The 27,357-nt window shown below is 40.2% G+C and overlaps 3 protein-coding genes across 9 annotated transcripts in view; 2 read left to right on the top strand and 1 right to left on the bottom strand.

Moving 5' to 3' along the window:
* Positions 1-23,408, top strand: part of MPV17L (MPV17 mitochondrial inner membrane protein like) — a 52,781-nt gene extending 29,373 nt beyond the window's left edge. The window contains exons 4-5 of the mRNA XM_054080394.1: positions 10,909-11,032; positions 23,335-23,408. Coding sequence (XP_053936369.1) covers positions 10,909-10,947 — 39 coding nt within the window. The 3' untranslated portion in view covers positions 10,948-11,032; positions 23,335-23,408. The remainder of the gene's footprint in view (positions 1-10,908; positions 11,033-23,334) is intronic.
* BMERB1 (bMERB domain containing 1) overlaps positions 1-27,357 on the top strand; it is a 46,694-nt gene that overhangs the window by 14,297 nt on the left and 5,040 nt on the right. The window contains exons 2-4 of the mRNA XM_054080393.1: positions 10,909-11,032; positions 23,335-23,408; positions 26,335-26,449. Coding sequence (XP_053936368.1) covers positions 10,909-11,032; positions 23,335-23,408; positions 26,335-26,449 — 313 coding nt within the window. The remainder of the gene's footprint in view (positions 1-10,908; positions 11,033-23,334; positions 23,409-26,334; positions 26,450-27,357) is intronic.
* Positions 24,895-27,357, bottom strand: part of MARF1 (meiosis regulator and mRNA stability factor 1) — a 37,000-nt gene continuing 34,537 nt past the window's right edge. For 5 of the 7 annotated variants that reach the window (XR_008452401.1, XR_008452402.1, XR_008452407.1 and 2 more), the window contains 2 exons: positions 26,572-26,837; positions 24,896-25,235 (listed from right to left, as the gene is read on the bottom strand). The gene's annotated coding sequence lies outside the window, so the exon portion shown is untranslated. Of the gene's footprint in view, positions 25,236-26,571; positions 26,838-27,357 lie in introns of all 7 variants that reach the window. The other 2 variants (XR_008452405.1, XR_008452404.1) reach the window with 2 other exon arrangements.

The raw sequence follows: 27,357 nt of genomic DNA, 5'->3' as shown, positions 1-27,357 counted from the left end.
GAGTTTGTGGCTCAGTTCAGGCACTGGGGATGCTGGAAAATGAAGTCTGGAATGGTCATACCAACCACGATGATGCCTTTCCAGTGTGCTGTAATTGCTCTGAAATATTTCTCTGTGTGAGCAGGCCCTTTTCCACTCTATTAGTTTGTCTGAGACACCAGTAAAGACCCTGTGTGTTGCTAGATTCTTATGTCTGATGTATGATAGGAACTGTACTGAGATGATACTTGTCTGGGTACTAAGCAGTCACTTGCAGACAAGCTTGCATCTGATCTGAAGGTGTGAGCTGTAGTGACCTTATCCCAGCCACCGTATGGGAAAAAAAGTTAAACCTGCAAACTTCAGAATCTGGATATTTGAAAGCTGTCTCAACTCAGAGATGCATTTGATACTAAAACAGAGGATTAAGACAGCTGAGGGGAGAATCACGTGCGAATCACAATTAATATCTCTGGGGTTTCTTAATTCAATGGGACTTGAGTTTAAAAAGGATTTTATAAAAAGACATTAATTCCAAGCTCCCTTTGCTGTTTTCATGATTCTGTTTTCCTCATTTTTATGCATTTGCCCTGTAACAGGCTGAAGAGATGTGTATAACCTTGCTATCGCTTATTGTAATGGAAAATTGGCTGGAGCATGCAAATTGCCTAGACAGAGTCTTGGAATTGACTTCAAAGTAGCATGGTTGAGCCCCGTAATTGGAATGTCAAGGCCCCTGAGGGTTTTCAAGACCCAATCTGTGCATGTCATTAGGTTAATTTATGTTAGTGGACATACTGCTGTACACCCTGAATTTATTTACATCAGAAGCACTGTCTGCAAATTTAAATCACATTGAAAAAAAATCTGTATTTTTTACTTAATATTACGTAAATCAGATCAGGCTTAGGGATTTTATTTCATTATGGGAAGACTTTCATAGGGAGTTATATTTGTCTTATATTTTCAAAGATATATTTAGTTCAATATTGAGTTCTGACTCTTCGGGCGTTTATTGCTGCGAGTGCTGAAAATTGGTTTCCTGATCTGTACGGTTTGTATTAGCTTTTAAACTGCTGCTGGAGGGAGTGCTACTGAGGAAAAGTCCTCTGTCTCTCTCTAAATGTGACTATTTAGGGGACTGTCCCAGGGTGTTGCGAGTCACAGATCAAAGACAGTGTAAAAATAGAGAAAGCTAGTAGAACTCTCAGTAGTAGAAAAAAACTTCGTGTAAATCATAATGGTGGTGCTGTAAAGCAGCACCAAATCATACGTAGATTTACAGCCCGAGAAGAAATGATTCCAGTTACAAGTAATTAGGTAGTAAATTGTCCTGTTGTACTGAGTCAGTTCCTTGCATAAGCAAATGCTCAGATCCAGATGGAAGAATGTGAAAGCAGAGATGGTGCACTGTCTTGAAATGATAGTTTAATTTGATGGGATGGATCCTTATAACTTCATATATGGAGAAGGAGCTTGGAATATTTGTGTGGGCAGTGTCTGACTGCAGAGGACACTGGACCTCAAAAAGCTAAATCCTGCCTTAAAGAATAAAGCTGCAGATAATGGTGAAATTAATCTTCTCTGCTTGCTTATTCTACCCTCCTGCAACTATAGAGCATCTTGCAATACGTGAGCTTATTCACAGGACCTGTCTGTTTTTTCCCTCAGAAAGTGAGGCCAGACGCTTTAAAGATCCATATGTTCTGATCTTAGTTTAAAACACCTTTGGTTCCTTTCCTCCAATATCCTACTTGAAAGACTGCTTCAGAATGCTGCTGTTTTGGAAGGTTACTTGTTTCCAGTGTAAGCTTATTCTTTATCCCTAATTAATTTTAGACTAGCTATTATCTTTTTACATAAACAATCATTTCCCCGTTCCTTTATCCTTACCTCTTAGCCCACCAAAATCTCCATCTTAGATGAGTACCATACTTTTGATAGCATCAGAAGTCAGGAGAAAGCTGAAATCTGAAAGCTTAAGTGTGATAGAACAGATGGAATTTATCATCCAAATACAGAATGGAAGTATAGATTTTAAAATACTTTAACTCTGAATATCACATTAAGTCCTATGCATCACATTAGATTTCTACGAGAACTCCAGACTGGTTCGGATTCACAGGGGCTTCATCATCAGAGAACGATGAGCAGCTATTGAGAGATGAGCTGTTTTTTTCAGGATATCATTACAACCAAAATGAAGTCTTTGTGCACAGAGCAGTTTAAGACTAGAGAGATCTTTTTCTCGGGGGAAGTGTAAGATTAAAGGGTTGCATAATTACCCACTTAAGAAATCGGAACTGTCATAAATTGACAAAAGACAAAGCCAAGAATAATTACTGCTTATAAATTTCTGAGGATAACAAACAAGACAATTTAATTGATGCTTTTTTTTTTTTTTTGAGAGGCAAGATCTTTACAGATCTTATCATTATGGACTTGTGCTGGTATATATCTTGAAATAGGGAAGAAAGAGCAGAAAATGGTCCCTAGATTAGAAAGTTGGAACCGTCATCTAACCATAAAACTTCTAGTTAGCAAAGTGCGGAAGAGCGTTCTTAAGTAAGAGTCACTTTTACTGCCTGAATGTCTGTTTCTGCTTGGGAACATGTAGTTGACTTAGAAAACTCAAAACAGGATCTCTTTTGGGTTCAGTTTTTAAACCAGCGTTTTTCCAGGGTGCAACATAAAAGACTTAAAGCAATGAAGAATCTCCTTTGGGCACTGAGCAGGTACAGGCACTTTCTTACATCAGTTGTGAGAGGAGTCAGTGTGTGCAATACTTAGAGTATGATACCATAGAAACCGAAAAGACTTTGGGAGTTAGAGGAAGGAGTTAATATTCAACACTGTGAATCTGTCCATTTATATTGCAAGAGAAATCTCAGTGAGACCACAGTGTACAAAAGCCTGAAATGGAAAAGAATAGACCACTGCCAACAGGCATTTTGCTGAGGTAAATAATGAAAAATAAAAGGTCAAAGCTTGAAGGCAAGAACAAGAAAGTACAGGATAAACAACTAAAAGAATCTTTTCATAACAAGAAGCTCTTAGATATGGAACAGACACGGCAGTGATTCTGAAGGTGCAGTAGGTGATTGCACACAGAGCTTTTTGTATTCTCTGTTTATCTGATTTTAAAGTTGGCTCACATGTTAGAGTGTGACTGAGACACTTTTGAAGAGGAAACTCAGGTTGTGATATGTCTAGACTGTAAATCTAACTGTGATAATTAAAAGAAAAGTATAGATGACCTGGAAAAAATAATCACTAATATTATAATTGTGCTATTGCACTCCGACTACAGCTGCCTGTTTGAACAGAGCCATCTTCAGTCACAGCAGATGATTTAATATACCTTGGAAGGAAATGGCATAGCAAGCATAATGATCGCCAGTGTTTTTTTGAGGTTTTTTTGTTACTATGCAGTGGTTCAAAGAGTCATTCAAATTCTGTTGAATTCAACAAAATTCTGAATATCAGTTCTGCCTTACTGTTTAGCTTTTTTTTTTTTTTCCTGGCATTCGTTTTTCCCTCAGCATTGACCAGAGGCTCACAAACCACAGTCCAGCTCCACAAAATTCATCAGGCCGTTAGTCAGTTTTAAAGAATACCAACAGATTTCTACATATTCCTGAAAAGCCATGTCTGAACTTCCAAGACATTTTCAAATTTATTCTTCTCCTTCAAAGGCAAAAAATAGCTGCCTGCCTTGATACGAGACACATACTGAAAAAAGATAGACCGAAGTGCATGACTTCTGTTGACTTCAGTGAGCCTTGGATTAGGAGAAGGGACCTGTGGAGCTAATCACCTCCATGAGACAAATCCATACTTTTCTGTCCCCTGAAGCTAGCTGTTTTTTCCCCCTGCAGAGTCTGTATGGTATAGTGCTTACTGCTAAGATTTCTGCAGAGAAGAAACCCCCAGTTTTGTTTTGTTTATAGTTTTAAAGTTATTTCTATTGTGCTTAGTGAATACTGATCAAACTATTCATAGATGGCAGAAAATACATATAGCAGATTCAAGCTGTGCATAGATCTGCAAATACTCATTGTAAGTCACGTTAGCCTATTACTAGAAAACAGAAAGAAGTAATTTCATATAATACAGAAACAGATTATCTTTGGTATTCAGCGCTGAATACTAAACCAGACTGAGAGGTGGTCAAATACTTAACGCGAAGAAGCAGATAAAGAGATCAAAAGAAATAATCATAGCATCGATCTATGACTTCTTCCAGAAGTTGATTAATTTGATGAATTAATTCAGCAAATTTATTCAACAAAAACATTCAGCAAATTTGAAACAAAGCCTTTCAAAACTGGTGTATTTGCCGTATAATAAATGTCTTCTTAGGTTCCATGTGCCTTTCCTAGTCTTTACCAGTGCTGTTAGTATGTCCTACAATCAGAAGATTCTGATTTTGATTACAAAATCTCCCTGTTTCCACAAGCAATCTGTGCAAATGCGGCTAGCATACTAAGAAAGTTTTTTTCTCTCTCCAGTTGCAAAATAAAAATATTTTCACTGCAGCTGATGCTACAACAGTGCTTTGTGATTCTAACCATTACTATGAAAGCAAGATTTCCTCTCCTCCCACAAATGAGAAGCTTAAATGCGTGATGATTCATTTTGATCATCTCAGAGAGATAGAATAGAATCAGAATCATAGAATTGTTTAAGTTGGAAAAGACCTTTAAGATCATTGAGTCCGACCATAAACCTAACACTGCCAAGTCCACCATTAAATCATGTCCTTAAGCGTCACATCTACATGTCATTTTAACACCTCCAGGGATGGTGACTCAGCCGCTTCCCTGGGCAGCCTGTTCCAACTCCTGACAACCTTTTGGTGATTTTTCCTAATATCCAATCTAAAGCTCCGCTAGCACAACCTGAGGCCATTTCCTCTCGTCCTATTGCTTGTCATTCTGCTATTGTGCATCCTATCAGTGTCATGCTTCTCTATAAGTTGTACCAGAGTGGCTCTCTACAGACATGAATTTCTGATCTCTTGACTGAGGAGCTGCTGAATGTACCACAGATGTGAAGGGATTGCCCTGGTTTAGCAGTTCATCTCAGAATGTAAGTGATCTTTATGCAGCACGGTGTGGAGGTGAGGTGGCCAACACTTTGTATTTCAGGTTTACTGGAAGCATAGATGCACCACAATTCCTCATGAATCAGAAAAATCCACTGTCTTCTATTTTCTTCTTCCTCAAGTGACTGTTCAGATGCAGAGATATTTGGTGACTGTGACACTCCCTGAGATCCTGGCATTTAACCAGCTTTCACTATTGCATCTCTGGTTCCTTCCTGCCAAAGGGGTTCCCTAGAGCTTCCAGATTCCGTAGCTGCCTGTGGCAATGCCAAGCTGCAAGGGGAATTGGCCAGCCCAGAGGTTTACCCTGAGACATGGAGCATGAGAAATACCAGCTTTGGGATTTCTAGGTGCCCCGCTGTCTGGCAAAAATATTGGAAGCTTTGATGCCTGTCTTAAGCCAGTTTTTCAGGGCTTCAAGATTACCTCCTATGCGCCTGGGACCTGCACTACAGTGGAAACTTCTGCTTCCAGGGTTTCATGGAGAATTTAAATCTCCAGAAGTGCAAGGCTTCTCTTGGCTGCACTGATAGGAAACTAGGCTTTTTACACAGAGGCGTTCATTTGACTTCATAGTAAATGTGCTGAATCCAAAATGTCATCCCTCACATGGTCCGCATGTCACTTGTCTGGCATTTGCGAGCAGAGTCAGTTTTGTCAGAAAGTTTCTGGCCACCGTTGCAGGGACAGAGCATGTCTAACCACCTGATTTGTGCTCAGTTTGTGTCACCCCAAAAATGCATTTCATAGCTCTACATGCCAGTGATTCCAAAATAACTGTTGCTCAACCCGTGGAAAAGTATTAACAGGGATTCCAATGCTGTAACAGGCACAGTAAGAGCAGAAAAAAAATAACCTTCCTACTAGAAACAAAATACACCTGTGTCATCTCCAGTATTCAGTGCTGCTGATGGCAGTGGAAGCAAAGTGATTTTCAGAACTTCAGTGTATCATAAGGGAGTAGAACATTAGTTTTTTTCTCCTTCAGTAATAGCTTCTGCACACTACTGATGTCTTTAGAGATTACTTTCCCCCCAGTGTTAAAACTCATCAGGTACGTGCACTCCTGTTGCCTCCATGTACCCTAGTAGCTGGTTACTGAGGCCTGATCAAACCAGCAGCATCGTTCCGATTTATACTAAATCAGCTGTCGTCACCAGTCTGTTTTCAGTGCAAGAGATGAAACGTAGGGTGAGTTGACTAGAAAGAGAAGAGCTTGCCTTGAGGGAGAAGAGGAGGATACAGCATTTTCTAAAATAACCCCCTGAAATGGGCTGTGGACTGTACTCTGCAACAGGGTGAGGACTGATTGCTGGGATACATGCAGAGCAGCCTCTGTCTCAAAGGCACTGGAACTCACGGGCAGTACAAACATTCCTAACTTTGTTCATGGAAAGAGAGAATATGAAGCACTGAGTTTAGGTAGTGCACTTGGAAGCAGGCAATATGCCTGCGTGCTGGTGTTTGATACAGATGTGCAGTGATCTGGTACCTGGTCTCACAGTCTACATTTAAATATGCAGATTCCTTTGGAATGTCTCCAGAAGTCATCAAAAGAAACAAAGGGAAACCCTGGTGAAGCAAGCCTTTGTTCAAGGTTCGCTGCAGTGGTGAGGAGTATTTCCATGAATAACTGTAGGTGGAGGGATCGTTGTTGGGTACAAGAAGGTCTGGTGGCTCCAGAAGGGTGGGCTCCCTGTGCCGAGAGCTAGAACAAGGCGGCAGGGACAGTGTCCTCACTGGCACGGGTGCAGCCCAGTGGTATGTGAGCGAGGAGAGCAAAGCAGGTCTGGGGACAACAGCCAGGGTCAGCCACAGTCCAGATCTTCAGGCACATCCCTAGTACGAGGCAGGCCCACGGTCAAGCGGGAAGTCAGATGCAGGTCCCTGGAGGTAGGGAACAAGGGCCAAGAGCCGGAGTCTCAGCTTGCAATCTGCTTCTGAGCAAAAGGAGGGGGAAAGGAGAGGGACCTTGTGTGGAGGCCAGACTCCTGCACCATGTCCAAACCAACCCTGAGCCCAGGCAGTCAAACCAGCAGGAGGGGTGGGATGTGCTCCACGACATGACAGCCAGGTCACTTCCATACTGGCACTACCCTATGCCACCTCCTCCTTCCTCTAATTTACCTATTCTAAATTGCATAATGTTGCCTGCCTGTTAGGGGAAGCCAGGAACAAAAGATATTGCAGCTGTTCGTATTGTTTTTAGCTATTGTCTGTATTTATATGGTAATTCCAATATAAAACATTGAATAAATGCCATTGCACACACATGCCAGAAATAGTCATTGTTAGGATTCACAGTAAGAGAACGCTGCAGCAGGCTAGATTAGGAATAAGCAATCAGATGTAGTTTTTTTCTGCACAGGTTAGTTATTGGCCACTACATCCTGCTCCAGGTGGGTTAATCAAAAAGAAAAAAAACATCTCTGACCCTCTGAATACGTTTGAGGCAACTGTACAAGGTCTGGCTACACGACTGTCATTCATGCCTCCAGGTGACAAGCTAGTGACAAACTACAGGAATCATCTGATTGTTTTTGCTTGAACATTTTTTATCTGGAATATTTTGTACTATAACAATTTATTTTTCTACATTATGCAACTATTTCAATTTCCGCCAAATGTGCTGGGTTTGAGTCACGCCATCTGGTTCTGTTTTCATTTGTCTCTAACCTGTGTCTCTGGCTTACTTTTGTTGTGGCTTATCAACTACTAGCAGTCTCAAAAGTCCTGATTTTGATACCTGAAGCAGCTTTAAAAGTACAGTTGCTGCACCGTGCTTTATTAGTATTTCATATACTTCAGTGAAAAGGGATTATTTGAGTATTTCACTCAACTCTTGAGAAGGCAGCAAAATGCTGACCCAGATTTGGAACAAAACTTAGCCATTAACAGTATTTTAATAAGGATTATCGTATTATTGGACAATTTAAAGGAGTGGGAATAGGCCTCAAATTGCTCAGTTTAAATCCAATCCAGGATAACAATTACTTAAAATAATTTCCAACCGAAGCAGTGTAATTGAGTGGGCTGAACAGCCTGTTTTGTTGCTGATTGGTGTCCAGATTAGAGAAGCCATGCAGCTGAGGTGTATGCAGTCCTTTAAAGAGCTCTCAGCAGTCATGGATTGAACAGAGAGCCTCATTTTAGAGGGTTCATGCATGTCACCGATGAAAAAAAGTGGCAGTGTAGGTGGGCCATTGCCTGTACCTGTGCTGGAGCCCTTCTGTTGCTCAGTGACTGAGATGACGCTCCAAGGCTGAGTGGCTGATAGTCCAATCTTACAGGTTCACAAGTAAGGAAAAGGACCATGTCCTGAAGACACGGTGCTTCAGCAGTTCTTGGCTTTGTTATAGACTTGCTGTGTATCCAAAAGGAAGTCATCACTCGGCTTTTACTGCCTCTAGACTGCACAGTGCCTGCGTACTGCATTAGATGTTCACAGAGCAGAGATCTGAGTGCTGTTCAGTATGTGGATACCACCAGAATAACAACGGCAGAGTTGTGAATTCCTACAGCATAGGTTTGGGACCCTTGGTGTTACTGATACACCTCATCTTCTCCATGCTTCTGTGACGAAGATGGTGATAACAAACCCCCCAAGGTACAGTTAAACCAGCTAATGGCTGTAGAGCACAATGAGCTTCTCAGTGGGCAGCACTATGCTCACATCAAGTGACAGTAGCAGGATTTTTGTTGATGATTACTTTTTCTTTACACTGTTAGCAATTTGCCTGAAACTATTGACACCAGGTGTAATGCATTCTCCCATTTCTCATTGTGTCACTTTAGGCTTCTTCAAAGTCTTCTTCACACTTATTGACTCAATGGGCATTTTATCTTTTGTTGCTTTTCATCACAGATGGCTAATGTTCCATTTCTGGCTGGCACACTGAGGGTAGAATGTGATCATTAAGTTAATACTCAGTTTAACTATACCAGTCTGCATTTAAATTGAAGCAAACACATGCATAAATAGCTTCGGGTTTACATCTTCAGTCCCTCTCATTATATGTAATAGCTTGATAATTTTATTCTATATAGTAATTATTTTCATGCTAATATATTTTTGTGCATGCAGTAATAATATTTTACTTGTTTCTTTGTCACTGGAATTATCCTGGAGGTTGCAGAGCAGACAAAATAGTTTCATCCTGTCACTGGCTGTGACTAATCTCAGTGTTGTCTCAGCGTTTGCTTTATGAATTTTGGCTCGTTACCAGAAACAGAGCTTAATAACAATATATGGTAAAAACTAGTTGACTAATGAATGCTTGCTTTAAATAAAATGAAACCTTTCTTCTTTCTTTTATGAAAAGGTAAGAGACTTCTGTGTGGAGATGTTCAGAATCGTGTCTCAAAGCACTAAAGGTGTCATTCATCACTGGGACAGAGCTAGAGCTTTACTCAAAGGCTTAATGATGTTAACATATTAATTCCCAAGTCGTTTACATCCCAGGAGCTCAAACCATTTCGTGAAAAATCATAATTATCCTTCATCACAGCTGCTGTCAGGTGGACCAAATAGTTATTCACAGTACTAGAAGAGAAATTCAGACACGAACAGCTTGGTGGTTTGTGAGAATCACAGTGGTGAAGGTGTGAGGTGGGACTCCTGACCTGTGACCTCTTCAGAGGCTTGTATGTACAGAGTGTCCTCTACTTTTTCAGGATTTCTGGGAAATAACAGCATTCTAATTGTACCTTTTCCTCAAAGCCTGCCTTAAAAATGCATACTCTTCAGAGGGGACCAAAGTGGGTGGTGCAGCTCTGTGGGGTTTATGAGACCTGTGGACTGAGCTACATACAAGGAATTGGCAGCTGTCAAAGGAGCTCACTTAGTTTTTACATCTTAGGAAGGGAGGTCAAGAAAAGCTGGAGAATCTGTGCAAAAATGATATAATTCCTTAATAGTCACAGGGGAATATGCATAAAGTATGGATTGACTTCGGTCCCTTCTTTGAAGACCATGCCTGCCCCTCTAGAATGGCTTTTAATCTTTCCCAGCACCACAGTGTCTCCATACTCAGTTCTCTATATCATCGCCTTCAAATTTCTTCCCATTTCAACTGCTTGGTTTGTTTTTCCCTGTCAAAGTTCCCTTAATCCAGTTTGATTATCCCTTCCAGTTTGAGTTCTTCATGAGAAATGAAATACCTTACAGTATGTTCACAGCACATGTTCTGCTATGAAGATAAACTAATCCACTCCTTGTGTCTCTATATTATTCCAGCTACATCTCTAAGCTTGCAAAGAAGTTGAAAACTACTATTTTATGGTTTCTATATTTATTTCCCTCCACTTTCAGATTTGTGGGGCCTTGCTTACATTTGTGATTCTTTTGAAAATGTTGCAAGCTGAGATAAGGGAATGGCATAAGGAGTTATAAGAATTGGAAGTGGAAAACCTTCATCAGTTTACATTGCCTACACTTCTGCCAAGACAGGACTCTTCAGAGTTGCAAGTAATTGCTTTGAGAGAATAGCCTGTGGCTATTCTTTCAAAGTTTGTAGTGATGCCAATTAGAGAAGATTATCTATAGTTATGTACAGGATTGGGATTCCTTAAGGGTATGATAGATTCTGACTAACAAAATGGATGTCACTTTGGCTCAGGGATTCTTTTACTTAAAAACGGTTACATTGAAAGTAATAAGCAGAACAATGGAGAAACCAGTCAACGTTGCATTCAGCTAGAATATTCTTTACTACTGGCATTAATTACACCATAGTCAGTTAGCTCCGTGATTAAATTTACGTCTTAAAAATCTTCAAGACAGTTTGACTAGCTTAATTCATTTTCTCTGCTTTCACACACAGATCAACTTGACATCATTTCAATGGCTGAAACAACAATGATGCCTGAGGAAATTGAGCTTGAGATGGCAAAGATCCAGAGACTTCGTGAAGTCTTAGTCAGAAGAGAATCAGAACTCAGGTTTATGTAAGTACCAATACTCTGGGAAAACACTATGCAAAATTAATCAAAATAGGAAAGAGTGCTATTTAGAAGACTTTTATCTGCTTGACATTTTAAAAGGAAGAAAGATAAAGAGTATCCCAGTTAGGTGAATGCTTGCAAAATGCCATTGGGAAATGTTTTTTGTAGTTGCAAAGGAAATTGCCTTTTTCATTCAGCATGATTTGCAGAAGTCATAAGAGGGATCTATCACTTACAAAAGGAGACTTTAGCTTGTCTACAGAGCGTATTTTTATACCTGACTTCAGTCCATTGTGGTGAGGATATTTGTCTGAGGAATATATCAACAGGTAGGGGATTTGGAGCTTGTGCAGTCTAACTTAATTCAAGCTTTATTCCTTGCTGCATTAGTGGTTTTAGACAGTTTGTGTCACAAGAGAGCACAGTGTTCTGGGTTAATAGCAGCCAAGATTTGACATTTGTTAAATGGAAGCCATTAAGCTGAACACAAAACACATTTTGATGTATCAAATTAAATAGCAATACTTCAAGAGAGATTTTCAAAACCGCCAAAAGGGTCAGGCATAGGAGCCTCACTGAAGGTTAATGAATATTAATCCAGTTCCAGTGATGTTGTCAATCGGGTTTATATTCCTAAGTCACTGAATTTAGAAGACCAGGACTTATTAATAAGGAGTATATTATTTAGAAGTCCCATCTGTCTGTGAGTACCTCAGGTCTGAAGCAAATGCCTTTGCTGACAGGCCAAGGACCTCAATAGATCTAAAACCTGCTGAACCCAGACTTGTGGCTTTAGTGAAACTACAGTAGCTTAAAAAAACTCACTTGCTGTCTTCTATAAAAGACAAAAGATAGGGCTTTTACTTTCACCCTATCAGCTAGAGATTAATTTCAGAGCCCTGACTTGCACTGCCAGAAGTTGAAAGCCCCACCTTCAAAAACCACAAACATTTGTGTTTTGAGTGTTATCCCAGAAGACTTCAGCCCAGGTGTCACTGCTTAGACCCCTTTGGAAATGAGGACTGGTGACAGCAACACTGACCTTCAATAACGCTGTAGTGGTACAAATGAAGTAAATAGGAGAGGTTTTGTCACATCTGCTACTGGTGGTCAGATAACTACTTAGTAAATGGCTTGTAATAAATTTAATCTGAAAGAATCCTCACCATTGAGCCCTGCCCTTCTCTTGACATTTTCTATATCAAACAAAGCCCTGAAATAAACTGTCTCAGTGAATGAGAGCTGTGGTGGGCATTTGCTCATCATCCTTTTGCATGTTCTTCTCTTGTTCTGTTTGTTCTCGTATCCAGGCTGTTCTTTTCATTTCCCCATGCTCACACTCATAAGGCACTTTCCTCTGTATTGCCTAGCAGGTGTTTGAGTAAGGAATCGGACGCAGAGGTGCTTGCTTATTGAAAAGGGAATATGACTGACAGTCTATACTATGCAATAGTAGTCTTTCTGCATTAGATATTGTCCAGACACTCTGCCTGGAGCTACCCAAGAGCACTCTCTGGCCGCTCACTGGCTGAGTGAGGAAAGCTCTTCTGAGCGTCGAAGTCTCTGTGAGGTCTGGCCCTAGGTGTTAGCAGGCAGGTGCCAGAGGCAGCAGCTGCCAGGGGTGGCCGCACTTTTTTGTCTTTCCTAAATTATGTTGCTGCTGCCACTGTCTTCTGCAAGAAGAACTGAGGTCTGTGCGACTGCCACAGACCCTGTCATTCCTTCAGCAGCAGCAGGCCAAGTTGATCACTTTTCCAGGGATATGCAGCCTCTCTCATAAAGGCCCTCAGAATTAGAACACAATTCCCTTAACAGCTTTTAGGAGTCTAAGAAATTGTCTGACTTCATCTCATTTTAAAAAAAATTTTTACGTTTATTGCTAACAAGTGAGAAGCGTGTTGCTAGTGATGCCCAAGTAGTTTGGCAGCACCTGTTCTTTAGTGCCTTTCATTCTGGGTAGTGTACACTGACAGAGGGGCTGGATTGCATTTGTCTTCAGTGACAAATGTATTTTAATGACCTTTTGCTGAGATTAACAGCACAACTCACAGTTACTTGAGTGGTCCAAGTTTTGTATCTGTTCAATTAAGCAAATTACATAAACTCTAATTCCTAGGCATATTCTGGAAGACATTCTGTGTGACCGTATTTGACTTTTTTCAGTTGTTTCCTGGAGTAATGCATTGCCAGTGTCCCAAGAGCAGAAGTCTGTATGTAGGTCATGAATTTTAGTAGTTCTTTTCTTCTGACAGGATTAGATTCCCGCATGAATGACCTATACAACCAACTGCATGAAACTGAGCCGCCTCAGACAGGTTTAAGACAGCCTCATCTTTGAACATGCGGCTGTTAACTAGCAGTACTACACCTTTGCTCAGACCACTGACTTCAAGAGCAGCTTTAATGAGAACCAGATCTCTTTAGTTCTTGTACTTGCTTTAGCTTTTCTTTCTATTATTACAAAAGGATAAAGCAAGTATACAGTAATGGGGAAAATGTGTGGTATGTTTGTGTTCTGTTTTTCCTCCTCATGCTGTTACCATTAGTAGAAAATCTCTTGAGTTAAATTGAGCTTCTTTTTAATCCTTATAAAAGCACAAATGTGATGAAATAATTCCATATCACTTACACATCCATCCACAGCTTACATCTCTAGCTACATTTTTAGAGGTGGTAGTTCACTCTTCTCGCTGTCTCTCCATATGATGGATTTTTTTATTCACATGTAGCCAGATCCTAAAGCTTGGACAAAGTACATTGTGGCTATCGTTTTTAAAAAAAAAAAAGAAAATAAAGAAAATAAGCTAGAGGGGTCGTGCTTTGAGTGTATCCCCAGTCCTGGTGGTGGCCATGTCTCCCTCCTGCTGGAGGCATACAGCCTGTCAGCTTTACTTACACACACCAGTAAGTACCGCAGCTGTTCCACAGACTTTTAACAATAGTCACATTCAAAGATACCAAAAAATAACCTGCAAGCTACACCTGGTGACCTGTTGCTAACGAAGATCAGAGCAAGCTTTTCCCCTGTCAGAGCATTGCAGGTTTAATCCATGGAAGGAACTTGCTCTAAGACAGCTGTTGGAAATTGCTCTTTTCCTTGAAGAAGACACACAAAGATAGACATCATAGGATAATAACAAAATTCACCCTTCCTGATATTTGACACAGCTCTGCAACAACATCTCTTATCTTTAACTGTTATTTCAACATTTTGCCAAAACAAAAGCAGTAGCCATAAAATAAGGGCATTTGGCAGAGAACTGCTCCTGGTTAGCTTATCAGCCAGTATAAAAAAACCCCAACCATATGTGAACTATAATGCAGGAGTCTTTAGCAAAACATACATATAGCTTTCCTTGCTTTGGAAGTTAAGGAGCTGAGGCCTTATTTTTACCATAGTAATACTGAGGCCTCACTGAACAAAATAACAGCAGTAACTAATGAAGTCTGTAGAACAACGAAGGGGATAGAATGAAATATGTTGCTCTGACGTCACTACACAAGTGTTCCATTACAGTATTCACAGTTGGTAACACTTCAGTATCAAAATAAAATCTTTACTGAACAATTCATCATCTCTAAAAGCTTTAGAAGAGTCACCCTGTAGGGGTGAAAGAAAGAGTGGGATGGTGAAGAACTAAAAGCCAGATACTTAATCTTCATTATTATTTCAAAGCAAGTCCTAAAGTATTTGAGAATCAGATGCAAATCGCTAGTCAGATATTAGCCTTTGTAAGCCTTGCCTTTGCTTTGCTCCATTCTGTTATTTCCTCCTTTAAAAAGAAAAGGAGAGCAGCTAAAGACAGCTGTACTCTTCATATCCAGGAAGTCTGTACTATTTCCAGCTGAATACCTGCTTGCTATGAAGAATTATCTAAAGTTTATACTTGGAACCAATTTTCTGATTATAAAATCAAGCCTTCCTCAATTAGGTAATGCCACAATTTAAGTTGTACAATAATATTTTAGCTCAGGCAACCGTAGCTGCAGCAGAGCAAATGTACTGTGATTTATTCTGTAATTACATTATAGAATCCTATTTTTGTCTCAAGACCCTGCCTCACTTAGTTCCCAGGGTGGACCTCCTCAGTTTATGTCAAGGTTGTGTATCAGTTGTGGCTGTTGGTAGCATGTCTCCTTCTACCAATTTTGTGAAATTTCATAAAACTGTGCTGGGAGCCGTTGTGACCGTCTCCAGACAGCCCAGGAAATGAAGATATAGCTTACAGCCATCATATGCTATCTCCGGCTCTTCTGGGTTTATTCTCGGAACAGCTGAGGACTCGGCATGTATTGATATGGAGACAATATGTGCGGAAAAGAATCAGTTTATAGCTCGCCAGCATTTCCCCTCATTTGCTTCTGAGGTTTCTCTCAGCTCATTTCTTAAAATGTTCTCTCTAAAAAGAGTTTTGGGTCAAACTGTGAATTTTCAATCTGTCTTTGCTCTTAGGGAAAGCAAATATACCACTTCAGAACACGCACACTCTCTCTCCCTTTCTAATTCCTCTGTCCCACTTTTTTCCTTTCTGGTGAGATAACAGATCCAAAAGCCGAGGGAACCGCTCAGGCAACATCCTCTTTGTTGCACGTTTCATGTGTTACTGCTATGGATACTTGTGTGTGGCTTCAGAAGCTCTTTAGGATTCACATCACTGGGGCGCATGGAAATCTACTGTACTGAAAGACAGGAGTGTAGAAATGGATAATGCATGACTCGCTCCGTTCAGCTGACAAGAGGAGACAGGCAGCAGAACCTTAGACCTCTTCATGTTATAGGAACAGATCAAAACTCAACCTCAGATTTGTAGTGTGACATTCGTGCATTTTAAAATGCATTAGCATATTCTGATCCAGTAAATATTAATCATATAGGTGAGATCTTATCACCCACAGTTACTGCCCATGCCTGTGAACAGAGAAGGCATGGAGGTCTTACGGAATAGCATTCACCATCATCATGAAATATGCTCCCTGGAAAGCCTGCCAGCGCCTGGGACTGCTGGCTTTCCAGATGGAGAGCAAAAATTGAAGCCAGCTATATTGGATGACCTTGAACTAAAACTGTGGAAGTTGCCTCCACCTGTGATAGCTGTCTTGAGAGTAGCTATTTCTGCCATGTAGGTGATAGTAAATGGCATTTTTCTACTGTACAGGAATATAGGATGTTAAATAGTAAGCTCTATCAGGTTGGTTTGGGCAATTATTGAAAAGTTTTACTTACCTCATTAAACATGTTTTATCAATATAAATATAATACAGTATTTGCTTAATGTCTGTCTGGTTATTACATTGCTAAACTAATACTGTGAAAAAGCCGAATTCACGTCTATATTGATTTAGAACTAAAATTGGTCATTGTCTTTGTACACTCTCAGTACACACTATTAGATGACTCCCTCTTCTTCAGAGTGCTCGTAACATCAACATTACCCAAATTCTCCATAGATCCATTAGATTATTTTACACTATTATGTTTGCTTACTTGCAATCCCAGGAACAATTACCTTTTGTGTAGATAAGTTGTCTGATAAGCTCATACTGGCAGTCCCACAGCTTCGTTACCTGTCCAGAGTACACAATTACTCCCTGTTTTTCAGGGGGGGAGGTTCTTGCTTCTAATCAGGCTTACTTTTTCCTTACTTGCCTTTTTAAACTTTATCCTTTTCTCACCTTGCAAAAAACCGTAAATCTCTCTTTTGCTGTCGAGACATTGATGTACCCATTGCTAGTAGCAGTAGAGGTGGGATAATCAGTAATGGTTATTCTGTAGGGTATTGGATATAATAATAGAATCTCAAATTTAGGGCAAATTCATCATGGAGAAAAATTCATAGTCCTTCTAAGGACAATCAAACATCAACAGAGGTCAGATAGGACCTTTATGTCTTTTACAGTATGCACAGAACACTGGTATTTTAAAGTACAAAAAAGGTATGTCTGCTGATTGTCTTGTTTTATGCAACCACTGCAAAGTGCAGCAACATCAGGCTACACAATGTTAATTCCTTTGGTCACAATAGCCTGCAGTAAACCAACTTAGAAATTGTATATTTTAATTCAGAATAAGTGCAGTAGATCTAGGAGACTCGCCCAAAGTGGGAATATGAAACAGTCTCTCATTACTGACTAATTTGAAAAGTAATACTGTACTACAAAGCCTGCTTATGTAGAGTGTTTCCGTTCTGAAGTGAGAAAAGGCAGCAATGATTGCTGGAATTTCAAATTTTAATTACTTTTTCAACCAGATACTTTATCTCTGGTTTTGGTGAGTCACTAATGTAGCATCAGCTCTGACTTCTCAGTGGCTTAATGCTGTGTATGGGAGCAGTGACACACACTGAGCGTCACCCTGGGTAAAGGCAAGAGGAAGGGACAGTGGAAAGAGATAAACGGGCTCTCAAAGGAGTGAATAGCAGTGGTGACTCATGGTTAGATATCGCTAAGCAGGTGTTCTGACTTTTGCTTTCTTGACTAGTTTTGATTCTTTCTCTGGTACTTATTGGCTTTGTGCTGTATATGATCTATTTCCGCTCCTCTAAGGTTAAGCTTGGAATTCTCTTAGGACTTACATGTCCAGCATTTAGTACTTATCTCTGAGTTTGGCACCTACCTGTTACTGTGGTGCACCAACAAAGTCAGGTTTTTTTTCATGAATAGAATTGTTGTTGGCAGTGTTTATGATAAGATCTGTCTTTCCATGAAAAGGAGTAATGAATCTTTTCTCCTTCACAGTTCTATAATCTTAACAATACAATATGACTTACTATGAATTCCTTCCTTTTTTTTTCCTCATTTTATCTTGCTCTAGGAACATAGGATGCAGTCTGGGAAGCTGTAGAGGAGGCAGCTGTGTGATGATGTATATTTTTCAATAAATACACGTCAGGTTGTTTGTTTTGTAAGATACTATTAGGGAAAATACCAAGCCCAGCTTTATGAGGAAGACCGTGGCTGTTCCACTGATACAGCCTGGTGTGGCACACACTTTTCTGCAAGATAGGATTCATTTGTGGCTGTGACTTTATGTCCCATTCACCTTTCACATCGTAAGCACATTCCAATTGCTTCCCACCTGAAAATACCCAGAGTCCTTGAGGAAATAACATGAACCTGTAAGCTGGGAAATGACCCAAGCTGGTTTCTGTAGTGGAAGTTGACAAATACTCGAACCTTGAGGCTTCTGAGATTAGGGACAGCATTTCTAGGGACCTGCCACGGATCTGGGAGCCTCAAGGATGGGATTGTGCCCTTGTAGAAGTGGGAGCTCCTGAAAGGTCTGGGTGTAGTGAGAGTCTCCCAGCTCTTCTGATGTGAGCCTATCGCTAAGTTCTGGACTGTGCACTTTAAGCTGAAAATATAAATGCAAGTCAGCTGTCAATGAGAAAAGAAAAATGCCTTTGTTCTGTTTGATCTCTCTGCAGACCCATCTTCTTTGCCCTGTTTGACAGCAAACACTCAACCCCAGAGGAAAATATGACATTTCACTTGCAACTGTGTGGCGGTCAAAATGCTACAGTAAAGTGTTCAGAAAGGAAAAGCATTTGCCTAGTGGTGTACAATGATAAACACATCATTAGCAAAGTATTAAATTAATTGTAGGCTTAATATATATTAGTTGAGATGTTTGTGTCTAAAAAAAGGAAAAAATGTAAAAGGAGGAAGTCTCATTAATATCTCTATTAGTTAGGAAAAAGTTATCTAATAGAAAAAAATTCTTTAAATAGCATTTTCTACATTGAACATATGTTGTGGTTGTCAGAAATTGCTGTTAATAGAAGAGGGAGAAGCTCTGGGTATCTTTAATCTTTTGAATTAGTCATTTTTAGGTCAGTAATTTAGCATTGCATTTCCAAATGTAATCTTTAATCCCAGACTGGGTTTGATTTCCCAGTTCTCAGCTGCCTGTGGTCTGGTTTGCGTGAGTGGATGGTAGAATGGATTGCCTCCCATGAGGCCATGGATCCAGGATAAGGTATTCATAATCCGTCATGCATGTAGAGTATCACAGTCACCACGGCCCACCCTTTGCGCAGCTGAACTTCCTGTAGCAGTGGTGTTCTGTAATAACATGTAACTCAACCTGTGGTATTTCTGTGGTCTCTCTCACTTGCCCTTTGCTATAAACAGGAGCTACAGGTCAGCGATGCTGCAGCAGTGAACAGAAAACTCCTGAAATGGACTGACTGCCAATGTGTGCTTTTATACCAAATACCTTTCAGTTCTTTTCAGCTTTGATAGCAAATAGTTGCTCTTTTTGCTTTAAAAAATAAGAAAAGGTCAACTATGGAAACAAATTAAGGAAATTTATCTTCGATTCTGCAAGGGACAACACATAGCCAAACTTAAAGTTTCCTATATTTGCTGCCTCATAAGAAAAATCAAACTACTAGACCAGTTTAAATAAACCATTCACATGGGTTGGCTCTACGCTTTTATACTTAGGCTTCTGTATGCTACTGTGATCAGGTTAGATACTTCTGAATTTAAATCTAACTTCTCTACTGTATGTTTTATGACATATTAACTTAGTTTTTGCAATGTAGAGAAATACTCCTCTTCACAGTGGAACATTTCTAGGAAAGCTCCTCTTGTTACTATTGAAGTTGACAGTAAAACTTCATAACTGGCAGAGGAGATGGCCAACCTCAAGGGAATTTGACAAAGTCAGAGAGAATGAAATACAGACTGCTTCTTTAGACATTGTTCTGAATTTCTGTGAAATGTGCCTTAAATATGACCTCCAGGGACCAAGTCCTGCCATCTTCAATTGTCTGAAATGACAGCTGAATCGCAACAGTACTTTGCAAGTTGTGGTCCAGTGCTTCTATCCACTGTCCATCAGAGAGTGTTTTTAACAAGAAAAGATAGACATACTTATTTTAATAGTTAAAATTAATCACAGGACTTTTGATTTGTAACTTGACCTGCCAAGTGTGCTGCTCAGCAATCCGTTGTCTTACTTGCCAGCTCTGTGTCTTCCTGCCTGAGCAGCACCAGGTGCTGAGCTAAATAACAAGGTGATAAACAGACCATAATGATTCAGGCCACGTGTGCTATATTCATTAAATGTTGCCTATGATTTCACAGATTTACAGTTAGAAGCTTTAAGAAACTAAGATGAGTATACAGGGACAAAATGGAGTCAAATGTAGAAGAGGGGTATACATAAATGTCTTGTTTTCTCCTATTCTCAGAGACCTCCTCCAGATACATATAATCATGTCAACTCATGCTTAGCACAATATCTGATTCTTAAGCCGTCTCTTAGACCTGCACTATCAAAGTCTTCAGACACTCTTAACAATTACAAGTGTTTTACTTCTGGGACAGGAATATATTAAAATAGAACAAAAAATAACCTCAGTGTCTGAAAACCCCCTTGGAGAAGAGGGAAGGAAACCAACAAAACCATTCTACAGTCCTGTTTTAACTTCAACCTTAACACAATGACAGAAAAAAGGATCTGAGACCTTCTCTTACAGACGTGCTAGAGGGAGCACATACCTATTTCTAGCTCTGAAAGTCATTCAGCAAAGGCAGCAGCTCTCTAAACATGTTAAACTGCCCTTCTTGCCTGGAAATCAGTGGAAAAGCTATCTGATGCTTATGCAGCTGTTATTAATAGTTCTTACTCTCAAATCTTAATCATTTGACAAACTTGTTGGCCATCTCTTTTTTTTTTTTTTTGGCTGGCCATTAAGGGCAGTGTTTAGTGATTTCCCTACTACCTTTTACTATAACTTCTGCTTTTCCATCCATGGCTCTAGACGGTACCTGAGTCTTACACTGGGGAATTCAATTTTCTTCCTCAGCTGAAAAGAAGACAGAAGAATTTAGTGGTTGTGGAATAATTTGGAATGAAACAAAGCAAATAATTTTTCTGTCTTCAATACAGAATGTTTCTGGTTTGAGTCCTGCATGCCATTATGTTCCACGGCCTGCGAGACCTGCCAGGGCACAGCTGTCTGTCTCCGTGCCCGGCTCCCCCTCAGTCCAGATGGTGCCCAGCAGAGGTGACTCATACTGTCACCTCACTTGTGGATCTTATGGGAATGACAGCGCTCAGAGCATCCTCCTGGTAACTGGACCACAGAAACACATCCTGGGGCTGAGTCACGGTGCCACATTACCACAGATTCTTCCAACCCACTTATTTTCCTGTCGTTTTGTGACATCTTTAGAAAATCTTTTGCTCAAGCTGTTTATTCATTGTGAACTATTTTATCTTTTTTTGGGCAAACATAGTCTGCTTTTAGGTTTTGATGATACAGCTTGAAATACCAGGAGAGGAAAGAATAATCCATGCCTATGCGGCATCTCCAAGCGCACAGTGTGTTTCTTGCAATAAGCCATCAGAAATAGAAAAGCAGAATTTTAGACAATGTGTCAGGAATACATGAAAGCACACTCAGATTCATCCTTGGTTCACAGCTATTGCAATTACTTCTGAAATGGATTTGGGCTCTTAATAAGAGAAATGTTTTATCATACTCATAACTCATGTTTAAGATTGCTGGGCAGAGATCTAAAGTTCAACTCTAGGGTGGAGAACTGACACCTTGTAACTGCTGTTTGCTTTACCAATATTTTTTTCTGATGCTTTGGCTTAGCTGCAGGGAAAAAGCCACTGCTTCTGCAGTATAAAAATATATAGTTAATATTAAATTAATATTTAAATAATATTCATATTTAATTGTAAATATTTTTATATATTTTAAATTCCTGAAAATTCAGAGCAAAGAGCAGTGAGATTAGCTTTTGGGAGTTCCTTGAGGGCGGCAGGAAGTCTAATGACCATAAAGTATTTTAATTAATATATTTTAGATCTTCCCAGAAGTCTCATTGACCTGAGAGAGAGAAAAGAATATTCTCTCTCCACATGACATGGAGATGTGTCTTGTAGAAAATCAAGTGTTCTGTCGTGTAGTTGAGGGTTGGCCCCTAGATTTTATTTGAGTACAGCAGTTCAATATTGAATGTTTCTCACCAAGAAACTGTCATCTTTGTTAACCATGGTCATTTTTCTCAAGTATATTAACACTCGTTAATTAATATGACACCCAAACCACATGACCATTAAATGGATAAGGGGCCGTGTGGCTTGCTCACATCCCAACACATTTTAAATATTGGTTCTCCTGAGGGGTTAGTGTTTAAGATTGTTAATTGATAAAAGTGATTTCAGTACCATTTAGAATGATGGATCTCAAGAGTAAAACAGGCTTTGCTTGTGATCAGCGTGAATAATAGGGGGAGCCCAAGTAAGAATAATCGTCAGTATATCTGTGTTTGCCTGCAGGCGTCCTAACCAGATACAGCAGGGAACCATGGACTCACAGCAGTGGGCAAGGATAGGGTGTTGGTGACATGCGAGTTGGACAAGGTACAATTAATCACAACAGCTGTTTTGTATTCTTCAGGGTGTGATGCAGCCCTTAGAACCAACACCTGAGTCTCATCTGCCAGTATGGCTGAGACTAAACTAAAGCATTTGCCAGGAAGCCAATGCTGCAGGTTGTGAGCTTCCAAGGGAACGATTCGGTATTGCAGCTCAGAGGACACGTAGCAGTTTCAATAAGAACTAAAGATGCAGTTTCTCCTCATGTTACAGATCTTTTTAGGCGTCTTCTTTGTCTTAACATTAATGGACTTTCTTCACACATCAAGGATTGAAGCACTTGCGTCAACCACGGAAGACATTTATTCAAGGCACAGGACCTAAAAATAGTTACATGCCAAATAATGACAGTTTCCTGATATTTGGTATCAGGGCTAAGTTGTTAGTAGGGTCAAAGAAAGTTGGTAGTGGAATCTAAACGTTGTAGTGGCTGTGCCAAATACTGTATCCATTTCTGCTGCCCCTTCCCAGGCTCCTTGTCATTCTCACCCTGCTCTTTTCTCTAGTGCAAACTCTTGCTGCAGTAGGTGCAGTATGGCACACCTGTCCTTTTCATGACTATTAAATATACAGTTGCCCATTCCAGAATGTTCGGTGACATTCAAGAAAGCAAAAGGCACCTGAAATAACCCTCAGTGAAAGATAAGACCAACACACAAATTAGATCCCATTAAGACAAGTAATCAAGGGCTCAATGGGCATTCAGCATTAGGTACCTTTTGCTGTCTGTTAAAGTTGGTGAACAAACGGTATCCGTATCCCAAGGTTAAACCTCTGCATTTCAGGCTGGCGCAAGGGCTCAGGCAAAGGGCAGTACCACAGTCACGTGAGAATATCCTGGGCAGTCCCATCAGCACAGGATGGCGTTTGCATGTCTCTGACCATGCTTTTTCTGTTTCTGCAGGATGGATGACATCCAGCTGTGCAAAGACATTATGAACCTTAAGAAAGAGCTGCAGAGTCTGGTAGCAATCCCAGGTAATGGCTACCTCCAACCCAGCATTAGGATAATGTGTGGGCGATGGGCGGGTGGGGATGCAACATGCTTCTGCCCCAACAATCAGAAATCTCCCCCAAGCTCGAGTATCATATCTCTTTCCTGTAGTCCTGATTTTTAATTCCCATCTTCCTTCCCATGTTTAATCTCCTCACCTCTACATTTCTTTTCATGCTGTATTTCACTGCTCCCTTGGCAGCAACCCTGCAAATATCACTCAGACAAGGTGCACGTTCCTTAGTTCTTGGCAGTCTCAAGGGAACCAGGTGGCGTGGTTCCACCATGAAAAGACAGTGTGCTGAGATACCCAAGATAAAAGGGGGAAAGGAGAGGGATTTATAACAATCACTAAACATGACTTATTTTTCCTAGCTATACCAATCTATAGTCGCACCTGAAGTTAAATCTGTCTTTCTAGAATAAAGTAAAACTTCAACAAAAAGGAAGGGGCAAAAGTCTGCTTTGTTTTTTTTGTCTTAATTCTCTGCAAATTCAGTGCTCTAAGGAGGGACGCAATTGTGGGCAGTTCTACAGTCCTTAACTCCAAACTCCAGCTGAAATCTGTGAGGAAATTTGCTTCACTATAGCTTTGCTGTTTCTAATCACCCACAACAGCCCTACTGTGTTCAAGACAGATCCTGCAAAATGCTCAGCAACTGCAGTGGCCCATTTACACTAGATAGGACTGTGCGGCCTCTAGCACCCTTCAGAAATAATTTGCTGCTGCCTGACTATGAAGGACAAGTTTAGAGTGTGCCCTTTGGTTATCCTCAGTCACCCCTTCCATACTTTGAGCAACTTTACAGGACAACTTTCTCACCAGAAAGCAAGCAAGTCGTTTATGCAATAGGAAACAGGAGCCTACTCTGAGGCCACTTTTCTTTGCACTCAAGACAAGTGAATTCATATTCTTTTACTTTTTCTTTCTTTATACTTTAGTTACTTAGAGGTAACATTTTAAATTTCTAATAACACTGCTGGCGCAATTTTGGTTTAAATGGTGTTGGAAAGGATTATGAATCTTAGAGAATACCTGTGAGCGATTCCCCTTACCTTGCCTCTGCTGCTGCTTTTCTACCCATACTTCTAACTTACCGTTTGGGTTGGCAAATTTTCAGGGTTTGGTGGGTTTTTTTTTAAAAAAACCAAACAAACCATCCTTTTTAGAAATTACTTTCCAGGCACAAAGTCTTAAACAGAGATCCAGACAGTGGTTTCTTGTTAGCACTTCGCAAATCTCAGCTAACTTAATGTTTAAGTATTGAGGGTTCCAGCAGCACCACCTTTAGGCAAGCTCACAACAAGAAAACTTTTGTCTTAACAGAGGCAAATGAGCTGCGGGCATTCACAGAGTGCTGACACAGCACGTGCCTAACCTAGAAAAACTCTCCAGAAAGGGGTTCATGCATAACATCTTCATCATAACGTTCCTGTAAGTATACAGATTTGTATAGAGCGATCTGCTCTTTGGTTTCAGGAGACACGTTTTAGCACATTTTAGTAGACGTGATCGGTCTTTTAGTACAGAGTATGCAGTACTGTGCCACGATTCAGGCTGCGTGTGTTTGGCAGGCAGTTTCCAGAAGGACATTGAAAGGAAATAGAAAGTAGCTTCTGCCTTCAGTAGTGAGAGGAGGAGATCCTTTGCTCCACAGACACAAGAGACAAAGTAAGAAAAAAGCAGCGACCTCCAAGCATTCTTCTTTCTCTGCCACAAATTCAGCAATAACCATAGGAATTCTCCATAGGCAACAATGTAGAACTCTTAACGTTTTCACTGTAGTCATAACCACCTTCCTTTATAATTTCTAAAAGATAAAACACAAAAAATACATCCCAGACAAAATAGCCTTATGTTACATTACAAACTAATTCCTCTGCCAATGGCAGACCATAATTTAAAATTCTCCAAGGAGTATGACTTTCTGAGATTGAGACTTACAGAATTTCACCGTCTCAAAAATATATTTAACGTGCTTTTCTCTCACTAAGGTATGAATTTATTGCAGAATTTCTCAGCGGTAAGCGTGCTGAAGCCGCAATCCAAAATTAAGCTGTATTAAACAATTACTTTCAAGTGTCTGGTTTATTCAGCTGTTTAAAATCTCTTCCTGGTTCAACCAGCAGACAGAACGTAGCTCAGAAGCAGCAGACCGCAGGCAGCTTGCCCTTCTCAGCTCTTCCTGAGCTTAATGTTATGGTTCTCCAAATGCAGTTCGACTGCTCAAAACCTAAATTCTTGATTTAACGTGAAGTGTCTTCTCAGCTAATCAGAATTTTCACCTCCTTGAGGAAGTATGTGGGCTGGGATTTGCCTCTGGCTTTCTCGGCTCTGCTCCACTTGTTAGGTTTGAAGATTAGCATCTTAAATATATTTGCTTTATAATCTTGAAATACAGTTCTGTAATCTCCAACATTTGAGTTGAATTTATAACAGGCACATCTTTCCCATCACAAAAGTGGTTGTTTACAGACAACTTAGTCATTACAGACTGGCCAGTTAACAAGGCCATAGGTTACCCAGATCTTTTTTTAAGCACAGGAAAAATAAACACACTCATTTATATTTCCACATTTTCCAAGTGATGCTGTTTGTGTGGATTGGCAGTTGGCATGCCCTGCCAGAGCAGAAAAAATTCAAAAAATTCAAAGCAGAGTCTTGTGGAGTAATTTAATATTTAGAGTAGGCCTGGCAAGTACCAGAGTCTCCAGCTCATTCAGCTGATCACACACAATAGCAGCAAGTGGAAAAGAGGCAGTGACTGGAACTTGCTGGGGTTTTGGTAACTGAGGTATGAAGAACCATTGACTTCAATCAGCAATTCATTCTTAGACATCTGCAATGTCCACCCCCAGCCCCCTCCCTAGAATCCAAAGGAATAGTCTCTTTTCTCTGTTTTTGACCAGAAAAAGAAAAAACAAAGATGGAGAAACAACGAGAGGATGAACTGATTCAGAAGATCCATAGACTGGTACAAAAAAGAGATTTTCTTGTAGATGATGCGGAGGTGGAGAGATTACGGTAAGAACAAAAAGCAACTGAACTTATTAATGAGATTGGCCAAGTCTAGTACTACACTAGAATCAGTGACAAAATTTACATCAATGTTAATGGGAAATAATTGGTCCTTTAAAGCAACTTACTCAATTAAAAGCCTCCTCTCCTGGTTCCATAGGAAAAACACACAAGTTAGGTGACTGCACTTCTGTGGCTCTTTATCCCGTTAATGCTTCAATTATCTCATGACTAGAGCAGAGTTTAGTCTCTTACTTTCCTCCAGAAAGTAGCTGAGCATTTACCATTAGAAAGAGAAGGGTTTTTTGCTGCTGCCAGAGGATCCTCTTGGCTTGAGAAGTAGACACGAAATGGAGTTCTATAAGGGGCATATTTGTAGACATCTAAAATCTGCCTTAAAAAAAAACAACAAAAAAACAACCTACTAATGTGGTCAGGTTTTATTATTACTATTCTCATATTGCCATAGCAAAAAAAAAAAAAGAAAAAAGAATCCAATCACTAACAGTTCTACCTAAGCTAAAGCATAAGCAAGTTCAGAATGGTTTGATCTCAGTATCTTAGCCCAAAGTTGCTGAGAAACCCGTGGTCTTCCTGAGCAGTTCATCTCTGGCTGTTGCACTGAGATCCCAACACACTACCAGCGTTTCGCTGTGACTTTCTCTGCCTCTTTCAGCAGTAAAAATTCAAAGCTCATCAATCCATTTATCCTAAATGACAATATCTCTTCCAACATACTTACATTTCTAAGCAAGCCAAAAAAAAAGAGAGCAGAATGCTTGCCAGAGTCCTGCAGCTGATCAAAGGGAGCCGGGCCAAAGTCAGCAGCTGACAAAGAAGCCTGAGCTGCTAATATCATCCCGAGCTCTCGACTGGGAGCTCAATGTGCAAATCAAAATCCTCAGCAGGCAGAC

Source organism: Cuculus canorus, chromosome 15 (assembly GCF_017976375.1).
Source record: "Cuculus canorus isolate bCucCan1 chromosome 15, bCucCan1.pri, whole genome shotgun sequence".
NCBI classification, from domain to species: Eukaryota; Metazoa; Chordata; class Aves; order Cuculiformes; family Cuculidae; genus Cuculus; species Cuculus canorus.
The sequence above is the reverse complement of the archived record's forward strand: the minus strand, read 5'-3'. Positions and strand labels throughout refer to the sequence as shown.